The sequence below is a fragment of the Taurulus bubalis genome, assembly GCF_910589615.1.
Source record: "Taurulus bubalis genome assembly, chromosome: 16".
NCBI classification, from domain to species: Eukaryota; Metazoa; Chordata; class Actinopteri; order Perciformes; family Cottidae; genus Taurulus; species Taurulus bubalis.
In genome coordinates this window covers 17,694,647-17,708,146 of record NC_136604.1, presented here as the reverse complement: position 1 = coordinate 17,708,146, position 13,500 = coordinate 17,694,647, and the positions used below count along the sequence as shown (strand labels likewise).

The window sequence follows — 13,500 nt, the reverse complement described above, 5'->3', positions numbered from 1 at the left end:
AACAGAATAAATCAAGTAAAAAAAGAAAAAAGTCCTGGTGATGAAGCGCACTGGGACCCATGACCTCAGTATCTCTAAAATCCAGGCTACAACCTCGACAGCACTGGGAGAAAGTATTAATTACTCAGTTATTTGGAACTGTACACAGTGTCTTACTTATGGATTACATTAGAAAATACATAAATATTGATCAAAGGTCATTATGAATTATAAATACAAATCAAGGTTTTATCCCATGAAGCTGTTGGCTGCCTAACTAATCTCAATATTAAAAAACACCATGTGCAACCTTCATAAAGACTTACACATAAAAAATGGATCTACGTTTTTTATTATATTTAACAATACTGATAATAATAATTGTTAACACAATTCACGGCAATTGTCAAAATAGGATAAAAAAAACATGATGGATGTGATTGAATTTGTCTGTATATAAATGACTGCCTTTGGAAATGTATTGAATATCATCCCCACCACGTACACACACACACACACACACACACACACACACACACACACACACACACACACACACACACACACACACACACACACACGCACGCACGCACGCACACACAGCCACAGCCTCCTCCTCCTCCTCCTCTGGAAACCTGTTCTGGAGGGAGTGACTTGATCGAGGCGGCGTCCAATTATATGGAAGCAGCACTTATTCCACTTTATTCCAGGCTACAGTTAAGTGGCTTGAAGCCTTCAGAGACACACGGGCTTGTAGTATAAAGGCACAGCAATCGGCAGAGCGACGGCAACCCATGTGACATGTGAACGGAAAGCCAAAGACAAAGGTAGAAATATCTGCCGTACCAAGTGAGGCGTCTGGCGGCGTGCAGAGGAGACACAGAGGATGCTCCTCATCAAATCCATGAGGGCTTTTTTTTCCTCCTCCTCTTCTCGTCTGGAAATCCACGGCTTCATATAAATGATTCATGAGCGACTGTTTCTATTTCTAAAGGGAGTAATTGCGCTCGCAGTGAGTTTCAGCTGAAGCCGGTCACCAAACAATCTGCAGAGGAGACGGCGTAGTAGAAGCTGGGATCACATCCCGGTGGACAATTATAAAGTCAGTTCATGTGGGGAGTTTGATACGCGTTGCTTTTTTCTTTTCTTCTTTTTTTTTAAACCCTGGACTGGACCTCATCTGTCAAAAGGATCAACTGTTGCTGCAGCCGGAGCGAGCACACAGACATTCTCCAAGTGTGTCTGGCTTTCGTGATGGATGTTTGACCGCCACTTGGTCCTTTCTGCACGCAGCCAACACAGCCGGTGTTGTGTTATTAACATGGAAGAGAGACTGATACTGTTGTTGATGCCTCGGATACACCTTCATCTGTCCTGATGTGATGCCACATTGTTGCACTGAGGAGAATGATAATACCCCACACCGCTGCCGGCTTTTTCATACTGGTTGATCATCTCTGTGTGTGAAACAAATACACGTTTCCTCTTCTTTCTTTGCGTGAGGGACCAGTTTGGGCATTTTTAACTCACTGGCGGACGCTAATTTGTTGTTATTGACAGGCTTTTTTGTTGTTGTTTTGTTATAGTGACCTTGCCCGATTTTGACATCTATTCAGCGGGAGATCATCATCATCATCATGCTGATGATGATGAAGAACAGTGGCATGGATGCGCATCAGGTTGATATCGATTCGGAATTTGAGCCTCACAGCCGCTCGCGGTCGTGCACCTGGCCGCTGCCGTGTCCGGAGGATTTCCCCGGGGTGGAAGAGGCGAGCCGAGGTCTGGCCCTGGCGTCGGTCAAAGTGGAGCAGCAGCAGTACAACGTGTCCGCGTGCCGGGCCGAGAGAAAAGGCGGCGCACCGGCGGAGCTCAAGCACCCAGCCGGCGCCCCGGCCCCGGTGGCGGTCGCTCCTGCCTGCATGTCCGGGGCTGCGCTCGACGCGGCCGGCCAGCTGCGCAAAGCCAAGTCCTCCCGGCGAAACGCGTGGGGGAACCTGTCCTACGCGGACCTCATTACCCGTGCCATCGAGAGCACCCCGGAGAAGAGGCTCACCCTGTCCCAGATTTACGACTGGATGGTTCGCTTTGTTCCTTATTTCAAGGATAAAGGCGACAGCAACAGTTCAGCCGGATGGAAGGTAGGCCACATGAAAGAATGTTCTGACACATGGTGAAGGTTTTTAGTGGAGAAGCCGCCACTATATTTAGCCGGAGTCTGTGTCTGCAGCGTAACTCCTATCCTGCATATTTGAAAGCCACATAATTGACCCTTGAGTTCCCGCAATTTATGTCAGTGGCGTGTCCCCGTGTCACTCCACGCTACAGTGTGTGGAAAGGGGCGGTGAGCATGCATGTGGGTTCACTGGGTTCATAGTATTTGGGGATCGCAGCCTTTGCATGTGTAGAGAAGCCACACGGAGCCAAACTCCCCCCTCACTTCACTTGTTCCCTTTGGAGAGGAGACTATTACGCGCTGTGACGCATTGGCAGAATGTCTGGGTTTAAGCCTTTTATTTCTCGGCGTTATCGGGTCACACCGGGGACAGAGTGTGCCGCAGGTCCGATTTGTCGCTCCTCAGTCACCCAAGCCGCCAGTTGGGTGCCCGGGTTAAACCGTTTGGAGCCCCCCCGCCCCCCCTCCCTGTGATCCAGTGCGCGCACGTTGAATTACGCACAGGCTGTGTGCGAAAGCATGGCACAAGGCGAGGGGTTTAAAAGGACAATAACAAGAGATGATGACATGGGGTGTCACAGCAAACAGATGTAACTACAGATCATCCCTTAAATTCAAATTAATATGAGGTTAATCTAATAGATTGGTTGCTGTAATCTACTTATGTTTACCACCCATCATGTTTGGGGATTAATGGTCTTTTGTTTCCAGGCCTTGTGGCTTCCCCTCTCACTATCCTTTATGTTTGACCACGTTTTGGTTCTCCAGCCATTTCAAAGCATACTGAAGGACGTCTAAAGCAGATCTGTTGTGTACAATAGCAGTTCAGTAAATTCTCAATGAATGTGCACCTACATCTGGTAACAGACATCAATCAAGACTGCAAATAGAAGTTAATATTCATGTCAAATGTAAACAGGTAAATTACATTTGAATCAGATCCTTTTCGGAAAGGAGACAAAACAAAGAAACACAATTTGAAACACACACCTAGAGTTTGTAACACATGCTTTGAGTTTAAACTTTTCAATCTCAAGTCCAAGCAGAGATAACATGATCAGGGTTATTTTTTTTCCAACTTTAAAAAGTTCCCTCCAGAGCCACGGAAGACATAATTGAATTGTTTTACCAGACCGAGGAGCTTGTGACGAGTAAACTGAGCGTTGTGTGTAAAACCAGTGGGGTGCTCCCTTAAGATCTTCTTAATGCTTTTGAAGTTGCGGTTTACTGTGTGTATCGCCTTTCTGACACAGCCTGCATGGCAATGGCAGCAATACAGAGGAGGGGAATCGCAAGTTGCAGTGGGATTAACAGGCATTTCACACCATCTGTGTGTTTGACATCCAGTTGATCCAAAATCCTCCATCGACTTCTCCTGTCATGTTATCATATCCCGCACAGCGTTTTATGATCAGTGACATTGTGTCCCTTCTATTTGTCCCTCCTTCAATGCTGCCCCCGGCCCTGTCATCCCATTTGGCAATGTACCCGCCTCCAAATTGAGCGGTATTAAGACGCAGATTAATCTCAATAAAATAACCATTTGATTCAAGTCTGAGCGCGGCGGCAACAACCCCTGTCCAATCTTTATGGTATGGGGGGGGTTTAAAAATTGGATTTAAAGCTGAGCTTAATTCTGCGGGCCTTGTTCCTGCTGCCCAGGGATTCCCAGCTTGATACCTGCTCCCGTTCCAGCTTTGCGTGGACGTTTTGATTGGCTGTTCTGGCAGGGAATCTGATTGGTGGAGAGAGGCTCCAAGTGAAAAAACAACTTGATTCAATCACAATAACGCTCCTCAACAAAAACAACACAAAAGAGAGAGAGAGAGAAGAGACCCTCATGCACTCACATGTTGGACTGTAACAGTTGGCAGATATTGTAATGAGATTTGAAGCACGGACGTACAGAATAACTCGCCAACACACACACCCACACACACACAAATCCCTACACATTGTTGTGTGTGATTCTGCTTAGATTGAACACTATTGATGAGAAGGATGGGTGTATATATATATATATATATATATATGATGGATGGTTGCACAGTTAGATGGGATGAGTGGGAGGGAAATAAGATCCAGTCGAAGTCTTGCTATTAAAAGCAGTCTTTAAGAGCGGTTGTGTAATCCTGTCTGAGAGCTGCTGCTCAATTCAGCCGCTGGGCTCTTTGTCTTCATCTGGGCCGGCAGCTTCTCCCGACTCTTAATACCACACACACACACGCACACACACTGTACATACACTGTTGAGGTGTCACACACTTGTTCGACAGGGTACAGAGGCAGATTGGATTCCTGGCACGCGCTCACTCACTTCTTGTGTCCGGTGACAGTGAATGGATTTCTTTTGATTGTGTGTGCGACTGCGTCAGAGGAATCCATACATAGTCATAGTACAGTAATTGTGGTCAAGTGTTTGGACCATGTTTGTTATTGTATCTGAGGTGGGAGGCGGTGTTTGGTCATATGAAGTGAGTTCAGTTCTGTAGGTGGTGGTGGTGATGCGGGGGTACGCGCTCACACACACACACACACACACACACACACACACACACACACACACACACACACACACACATTGTTTTGTTCATTTCACAAGTGGCTGTGCGTGGGAATGGATGTGCTGAGCTGTGGCCTGTCTGCAGGCTGTACTGTACACAGATTCAGCAGCAGACAGGCAGGTAGGAGCTCACTGCTTCTACCTGGAGGCGTCACGAGCAGCACGGTAAAGGAACATCGTGGGTTTGTAATTGTAATCATTTGCTTCCATTTTGCGGTATTTTTCACTGAGTTTTTTTTTTTTTTTTTTGGTCCGGCATCCATCACGGCTCCAAACATGTATGAGTATTACTTTCAGTATCTCAAATTGTCTCAGAGAAGTGCCTTTTTAAAATGTAATTGCTCATGAATGCACCATTCTGGGAAGTGTTTGGATCAATTTGAAGCTGCGCATTCCCCCAAAGACTTCTGTCCAAAATAATAAATGATCCCAGCACACCTGTAGCTCTGCCACCAAACGACAAAGTTTTGGTTCTTAGGCTGGGCTTGGGGTGTTTGGGTTTATTTCAAATATGATTTATTAAGCTTTCTCTTCGCGCGCTCTCTCTTGTCATGCAAGTAATGTAGAATCAAAATGACCGGCTGGAACAACAAAAAGAGACAGATAAAGTGTCCAAAATCCCTCCATCCTTCACTCTTCCACATCTCCCTATATAACAAACACTTGCTATATACTAGATAGTCTATCGTGAGAATTAAAATACGTTTTTTGACCCTTTAGTATCGTCCTCACTGAGGGACTTGACTGAATGCAGAAAGTCGCATACATGCCACGGACACCTCTTTTCTGTTTTTTTGAGGACACAATATCAGAAATACATTTCACATGTGGACATTAAAATAAAATGTTTGAGCCTGGTTGGAAAAAAGGTTGTGAATATTTAATGTTATCTTGAAAAATGTAAGATTTGAAAATAAGGCCCATCCAACATTAAAGTTTTGTCTATCGATGATGTACTGAAACTTAACTGATGCTAAGCAATTAAAGGGTCTAAATTGGACAATCATTTCTAAAAAAAAAGAAACTTAAAGACTTCATTTGGTGTGAAAATCTATTTCTTAAGGTAAATAGGATATATATGCAGGGAAAAACTGTTTAAATCTAATTTCTAAAAATATGTATTCCTTAAAAATGTACAGATTGACTTTTGGTTGGTTTTCCTTCTTCTATATCCCTGATTACTGAGACCAAACGTGGATCTTTACCTCTAATAACGCTTCTAATCTGCTTGTAATGCATCACAATGCACTCCACGTAAAGTATTACCGCCCACGCTGACGGCCATCCCCTTGTTCTGTCGAGATTCCACTCGCGGGAGATGGAGAAGGAGAATAGGGTGCACAGCGCAAAGAGAGAGAGAGAGAGGAGGAGGCAAGGAGACATTTTGAAGAACAAGGTATTATTTGTCCTGCCAATAAAACCTTTTTTGAATTGGACTCGGAAAGATGAGTGGGAGATGGAGAGAGGCGGAAAGAGAAAAGATAGAGCCAGAGTGGTGGCGGTGGCCCCTGCTGCTGAGCACATTGATAGCAGCCTTAATGCCTGTGATGCTCCAGCGCCAGCCGAGACAGAGGGGAATTGGTTGGAGATGGTGGAACAGGCTTAGAGGGTTCCCTGTGCCAGCCGGCCTGGCGCTGGCTCAACAGAGAGCCCTCTGCACTGCTACACAGTTATTGTTATTATCACAAAGGCGCAGCAGAAGGAGAGGCAGCTCTCGAGTTGGCGGGCTTGGCGCTGGGTTAACCGGGGGCGGGGAATGGGAAGAGGAATTTGGAAGACGAAGGGGGTTGGTTTGTTGAATCTGAGACTATGGTAGAACTCATCTGATCGGTCGTGTGAATGGAGAGAAAGCAGTTGGGAAGAGTCGTTGAGGGGCTTGAATGAAAAGGAGGCCACGCCGAGACGGACAGATTTTCATCCGAGAGGATCGGTTTGCCTTGTCGGTCGATGCTGAGCAACAAAAGGCATTTGAATAGATCGCGGGCGGATATCACTTCAATCTGGAGAAGGGCTGGGATGTAAACAAGGGATGCACCGGCAGTGGAGGCGGGGTGTTCGCTGCTTAAATGAGTCATAGCGGTTGGAATAGAACACAATATTCTCGCCCTCAGCCCTCACACTTCAATCAGCTGGAATAAAACGTTGAGAAACACTCTACAGACGGAAATTCCAGAGAGGAAACCGAGTCCAGACACTCGACAGCCAGTCGGGAAGGCGGATCTTGGGAATCGTGCCCGGTGGTTGCGTCGTAAAATGTCGGGCCCGGCCAGCACACATTCTCTCCCCGTGTTGGCTACCAGACCTCGGGGGCTTCAAGATGTTCTGGTGTCTGGCTCGGACGATGAGCAGAGCGGTAGTCCAAAAATAAAAAACGCTCAGTGCCGTGTCCTCACTGTCAAACTGTGACTCAGGAAAGAGGTCAGCACATCTGTTAACCGGGCCTTAAAGGGCCACGACAGGGGTTTGCTTCTTTCCACAAGTCGCATACACTTCACATCACAACTAACCAAATGGTGGCTGCTGCTCCAGCCAATGGTTTCAATTAATTTCTATACGATATGAAAACATATTAGTTGTTCATATTTCACTTTGCAAATTATTTTTGGCATCGTACGTTTGCCGACATTTTTCTTTGCGTTGGCGAAGTGATTGAAAGTCACGTGGTTTGATAGTGTGATCGTGTAAAAAGTCAGAAAGTAACATTGTTACGCTCGAGACGTGACATAAGAGAGTCTGCAAAGGGCGGTTGTTTTATTTAACTACATTATGTTTTTTCTAAACCTCCCTAAGGTGCGTAGAAGTGAGGTGTTGTTGCCGAAAGCTAAACAATCGTTTCTGCGAGTTTGAACGCCAACATCACACAAATTCAACATTTTGAGATGCATAAATCAAAGTTACTTTTCAAATACGGCCATCCCAACAATCCCAATCCATAAATTCACAGCAGCAACCAAACTGATCAGGATCCCACTGGAATCACAAAAATAATGTAATCAGGCGTCTGAAATCGCTCTCAATTTTAATGTGATTAATGACACAGTTGCTTCATAAAGTATTCAACCCCCTAACTTTCTGCATATTGTACTCATTAAAATATGCACCAATTTTAATAAATCATCATGCACTCACATTGTGTTCATAATGGGCTTTTGATGCCTTATAATGCCTTATGAGCACCACTTCAAGGAAAGTGTTGGCCTTATTTATTTATTTTTTACTGCAAATGGGATTAGTTTTTGAGTTCCTGCACATGCTGAAATGGGTTTGATAGAGGTTTGTATGGATCTGAAGATTCTGATTGTGTGTGTGTGTGCATCTGGTCTTGTTGTTGTATAGCTAGGCCTGATGGGAGTCCAGGTCCGGGGGGTACAGCTCTAGTTAATAATTCAGATGAGGCTCATTATCAAGGCAGCGCAGATCTCTCTCTGATTCCACCTTAATTGCAGGCAGGATGTGCCTCTCAGACACTCTCAAAGTCACTCCCCCTCCTGTCTGCAGCTGCAAATGACTACCACACACACACACACACACACACACTCACAGATCTCCACTCGTTCTCTTCCAGACCTCACCTCTTCGCAGCGGGTCCCCTCACTGAGGTCAGGCCGGTGTCTTTGCATGCAGGTGAATGGGCATTTGGAGATGAGCAGATAAACCCCACTCGGAGCGTCTGACGATCACAGAGCCCAGGCATGTGCTCCTATTATGAGTCACTTACATTTTTAATCAGATCTTCACGAGGGGCTTTCTCCTTTTGGAGGGCTCACCAAACTAAGATTGATGGGAGGTAATCAGTCGGCGGACGGCGGCTCTGTGATTAATGCTGCCGGAGAGTGACGCTCTCAGCGCCGCGCTGGACGACCTGGATCACGGCTTTTCAGCCCCAGAATCTTTCCGTAGAGTCGAAGTGAGCAGGGCACGTAATAACCAGAGGGCCGCTGCTGCTTGACAAGTAGTATCGCCGTTATGTGGCGTTTGAATAATGGCCTGGTGTTTCATTGTGAAGTTTATATTCAGAGATCTCTTACCACCCGTGTCTCTTACAAAAGTGCGTTATCAATTATGTTTGAGGGGAAACATATTTTTCTCCCAGATGACAGTCACAGTTGTTAAAACATGTGGTTAAAATTGTACATTTAAACAAAACAACTGACAGCCCGGTTGCAGTAAACAAAGGGGCAACGTCGTGAAGTCAAACTAAAACAATTGCTGCGGTTTTGTGGGTTTTGCAAAAAAAAAACTAAGTAAACTAAGACGTAAACAACATAAAATTAGTACACAAACGCAACACAAAAACACATTTTCTTGCTTGAAAGTCCTGTGTTTGTTTGTTTGAGCTTAAAAAAAAGAACACACAAAGCGGATGAGTTTACGTTGCAGTTACAAAAATGGTGCCTTGTGCGTCGGTATCCAGACGGCGAGGACCGTGACAAAGTGCCTAAATGGTACGAACAGGGTAAAAGTCCTCTTCCCTACGCTGACTGCAGAGGATTTGTATTAGAAACATCTTTGTGATACGTCAAAGTCAATTCCATACACACTGTCTCACAGAACAAATATACAAGGCCTCACCAATGTCTCAAGAATTGTTGGTAAAGCTGAGAATTGATTTATGGGAGCAACACATGTTTCATGTTTACATCCTGCTGCTCAACATGTATTGTTTTTAGAAGCGTTAGCAACAGTTTCAGCGTGCAATCTTCACGTCAGATTTCTGTCTGGAAATGGTGTTTCTGAATCGATCCAGCCATGATAGGTGGACATCTCTTTTCCTCTGGGGAGTTTCAGAAAACAATGTGGGAATCCTTAGTGTTTGGGAATCTCACAATGCATGTACACGATGCAGTCGTTGAGCCTGGATGATGAGCAGACTTTAAACGTGGTGGTGGTGGGACATGTCGTCTTTTTATTCTTTTTAATTCATGAAATTTGCCCACAAATGGAGCATTTACAAAGGTTGCCTTTCTCCCTTTTCACGAAACCATGTTTCCCAAAATCTTTTTTTTGTGTGTGCTTTATTATTAATTTCAGTCAAATCTTTCAGTTTATTTGATACATTATCAATTTAAGGTGTACAACTGACACAGTTTGTCTGTTTCATGGGCTCAAATGATTCTCTGTTGTTCTGGATGTTGCGGTACATCAGCAATCAAGGAGACGGTTTACAGGCTTGTCTAATTACGTCCTTGTAGCAGGGATGTGCTGGGCACTGTTACAGTTTGGAGGATAGGTGAGTTTGTTCTGCCGTAAATTACATTATGTCACATAAGGTGTGCTCATTGGTATGTACTGAGCGACAATAGAGTAACTGATGTCGGCAGTAACTTTTAAACCTAGTATTGATGGTAATTTTATTATTTTTATGAGATTTGGATGCCTGCTCTGTTTCGTTCACCCCGCGCTTACCTGGGCAGGTGGTACGTTCCAGTGAGTTGAGGCAGAAATGGTGAAATGCCATTAATTTGAGAAGAAGGGAAATACGAATTGGTAGCTTGCTGTGAAGCTGCGGCTTTCTTTTCTGTTTCTTTAGATTAATTTAGACTTATTAAAATTCCCAGCTTTCATTTGTGTCCTTCGTTTCAGTAAAGGTTTTGTTAATAAATGTCTCTTATAATGCACTACTGCTGTATATTAACCTCGTTCCTCAATGTCCCTTTTTTTAAAGTTTTCTGTTGCCAAAACCCCTCATCTGCTCGTTTTGAATGGGTAAGAATACAGAGGCCTTCTTGCATGAGTCCCAATGATTGAGTCACCTCATAATAGCTGAAAGTGCCTTCACGTATTGTGAGATTTTAAATGGAGGGACCTGTATTATTAAAAATGAGTTGTACAGTGAAAGATGCTGAAAAAAGGTTAAATGTTTTGAGGGAAATTAATGATTGCAGTTGGTAAAGAACAGGGTGCATTAGTGAAAAAAAGACACTTCATCATTTTACAGTACTATCAATCACCCTTAATGCGTATTGTTCCCAGTGTAGTTCAGCCGTGTTCGGGTGATGTTCAGCATCAATCAAGTCACATTCATTTGCTGGCAATTTAATTCATTTTCATTAAAGATGACTGTAATTGCACTTTGATCATAAGTTGATAAAAGCTAGTTGAAAATTGAAGCCATCTGTGCCTTAGGAGCCGGATCATTGGCTGTGTTTTAACCAGAGTTATTTGCTCATTGTCTTTTTGTTTAAAAAAAAAAAGTCTGTTAAAGCAGTTGCTACACTAGGGAAGGTGTCTGCTAACGATGTCAAGTCGGGCCCAGACACAGAAAAAAGAACACGTCTATTGTCAGCACAAAGAAGGGTCAGGGAAGAGTATCTCACTTCATGAATATTCATCAGTCCAACGGCATATTTGGACAAATTACAATAAAAGCCTTTCAAGCTGGAACCGACTGGAAATAATTTACAATCTACTAATTTTGAAGATTGTTAATTGAACACCATTAAACTGCTTTAACTCACGGCTAAGCAAACGTACATAATGGTGCAGATCATACAATTTGTGTGTGTGTGTGTTTTTGTCTCTGTATGTGTGTGTGTGTCATGGCTTGCTGAGAGCGGTCCAGGAGGCAGACAGAGGTTAGGAGCGTAAGACGGCCTCTCAGTGAATTTCTGTGTCAGTTTGACGAAAATAGGTCAGGATTCAGAGCTTTGTGTTTAGCATTCTGCCCATGTGATGGCTGACGCTGAGCCTGACGACAGCTAGCCTCGAATAAACTCCAGACTCTCTCTGTCCCCCCCTCCCTGTATTCCTCCCTCCCCATTCCTCTGTAATCTAAACTTTGTCCTGTCATCCTCTGTCTCTCTGCTGTGGCTTCCATCGCTCGGAGCTCACGTAAAAAAAAAAAGAAATTCAAATATGTGGCCATAGATTAAGCCCGCTCCGCCACAAAAATTGCACTTAAATCCACAATAGTCTGCGTCTGGTAGAATTTATTTGATTTAGATGTACTTTTGAGTATTGTAGTCCTGCTTTCGAGAGAGAAAATAGATGTGCTGCGAAGTTTTATGAGGATAATATTTCAACCGCGGCCAACGGTGACCTAGCTTAGCATAAGGTCCACAGTATGTTTGGTCACCGCGAGAAGGGCTTGATTTATTATTCTCCCGCAGTGCAGACCCTCATCTCTCATGACTGCCAAGCTTTAAAAAAAAAAAGACTATCTAAAAGGTGAATTCACTCACAGATGAGCCAGCGCACTGTTGAGCTACATCTGAGGCGGTGCAATTGAGTCATAGCCGTCACCTCTGGCATGTGGAGAATTGGCTGCACACAAACAATGGCTAAATATAAAGTTAACAGCAAGAGGAGATACGTTAAAAGACTGCTGCGAGGTCAATTCTGATGAGTGAACTTTCTGACAAGGTTGATCTGTGTCCAATTCCATTTCAGGAAAAAAGTAAAAAGTTTCATAGCTTTCAAACCACTGTGTTGTTGCTGGGGAAAGGTTTACCGTCTCACCTGGCTGTCAGCCAGCAGCTAATTTAGAAAAACAACCAGCGTTATTGTGAACGTGTGACTTGTAGCTATTTTCTTTTCTCTGCCAGCACAGATGGAGAATTTTGAGAGTTTATCAGACTGTTCACCCAACAATACAGCGAGATATGAATGCGTGCTAATTGCTTTAAGATGATATGGCTTTCACTAGTCTTGCTTAAGCCTTCCTGTGTGCAGCAGTGTGTTGTGTCTACTCTGTAGAAGCCAGTTTAAGCATTATCAACAGCCTGACAATTATTACATTAACATTGCAGACATTTGTGATGTAATTTCTTTCTTGATTTAATTTTGGTTATTGACAATCTGCCAGTATTTGTGTCCCTTAACTCTGACAGTAAAGAACTATCGCCAATGAACCACTGTTGAATGTTTCTATTTTTTTAATAAATGGAGAAAGATAATGTATTCACACATGCCGAACCGTGAAATTTGTTGTTTCCCGTGATGCACAAAAAGAGGAAGTAGGTTAAAAAACTAAGTTTGGCCCCAGGACCCCCGAACAGGTTGATAACACCGTGCTAATAACAACCAGCAAATAACCAATGAAAGCCGCTGTTACTGTATATAAAGTTAAATTCATGCACAGCCCGCTGTGTTAATTTTCTGGAAAGCCCAGCGCGTCGAGTATCTGTTCCCTCTTGTCAGCCTCTACCTTGTGAAGAGTTAGATTGCGCCTCCATAACTGATTTATAGGCACTGTGAAAGTCTGACTTCATCAAATCCTTGATACCGCTAGTCATATATACTGTCTTTGATGAGTGCCACCGAAGTCGATGTGTGGATTTAATAGCAGCATTAATCTGCCTGTTTAATGGTGTTGTTGAGTGGAAGGTGGTCACCACAAGATGCGGCACTAAAAGATGAGTTACGGGCCCAGCCGGCGAACGATGAAAGGGCAAAATGCAAAACAGCGGAGGTGAGTGGCGGAATTGAACAAGGTGTCGCCGTACGGCGAGGAGGTGTAGGGACGAGAGCTGGTTGCTGAGCGTGGTGCATGATGGGAAATAGAAACATTTCAGATAGGGCTGTCAAAAGTTTGTGGTGGTTCTTCGACGCCGTCGTTAAAGGTGTTGCTAAACACATGTCTGAGGTGATTTTTTTAATTTGTTAGCACGCTTTTGCGTTTTTTTTTGCGAATTTATTGAGAAGACGTGATAATTGATTCTCACGTGTGCTTCATCTCTCATCTTTCGTCTTAGCCCGGTTTAGATAATGAGTCTGCTGAAGTTTATCCAGACCAAACAATCTTTTTTTTTTTAGGTGTTTTTCTAAACAGTCAACATTGTGG

The 13,500-nt window shown here is 44.0% G+C and overlaps 1 protein-coding gene across 1 annotated transcript in view; it reads left to right on the top strand.

The window, feature by feature from the left end:
- Positions 1-1,616: 1,616 nt before the first annotated feature.
- foxo6b (forkhead box O6 b) overlaps positions 1,617-13,500 on the top strand; it is a gene marked incomplete at both ends in the record, with an annotated part of 33,821 nt that continues 21,937 nt past the window's right edge. Inside the window, one exon of the mRNA XM_079232098.1 lies at positions 1,617-2,120. Within this exon, the coding sequence (XP_079088224.1) occupies positions 1,617-2,120 (504 nt within the window). The remainder of the gene's footprint in view (positions 2,121-13,500) is intronic.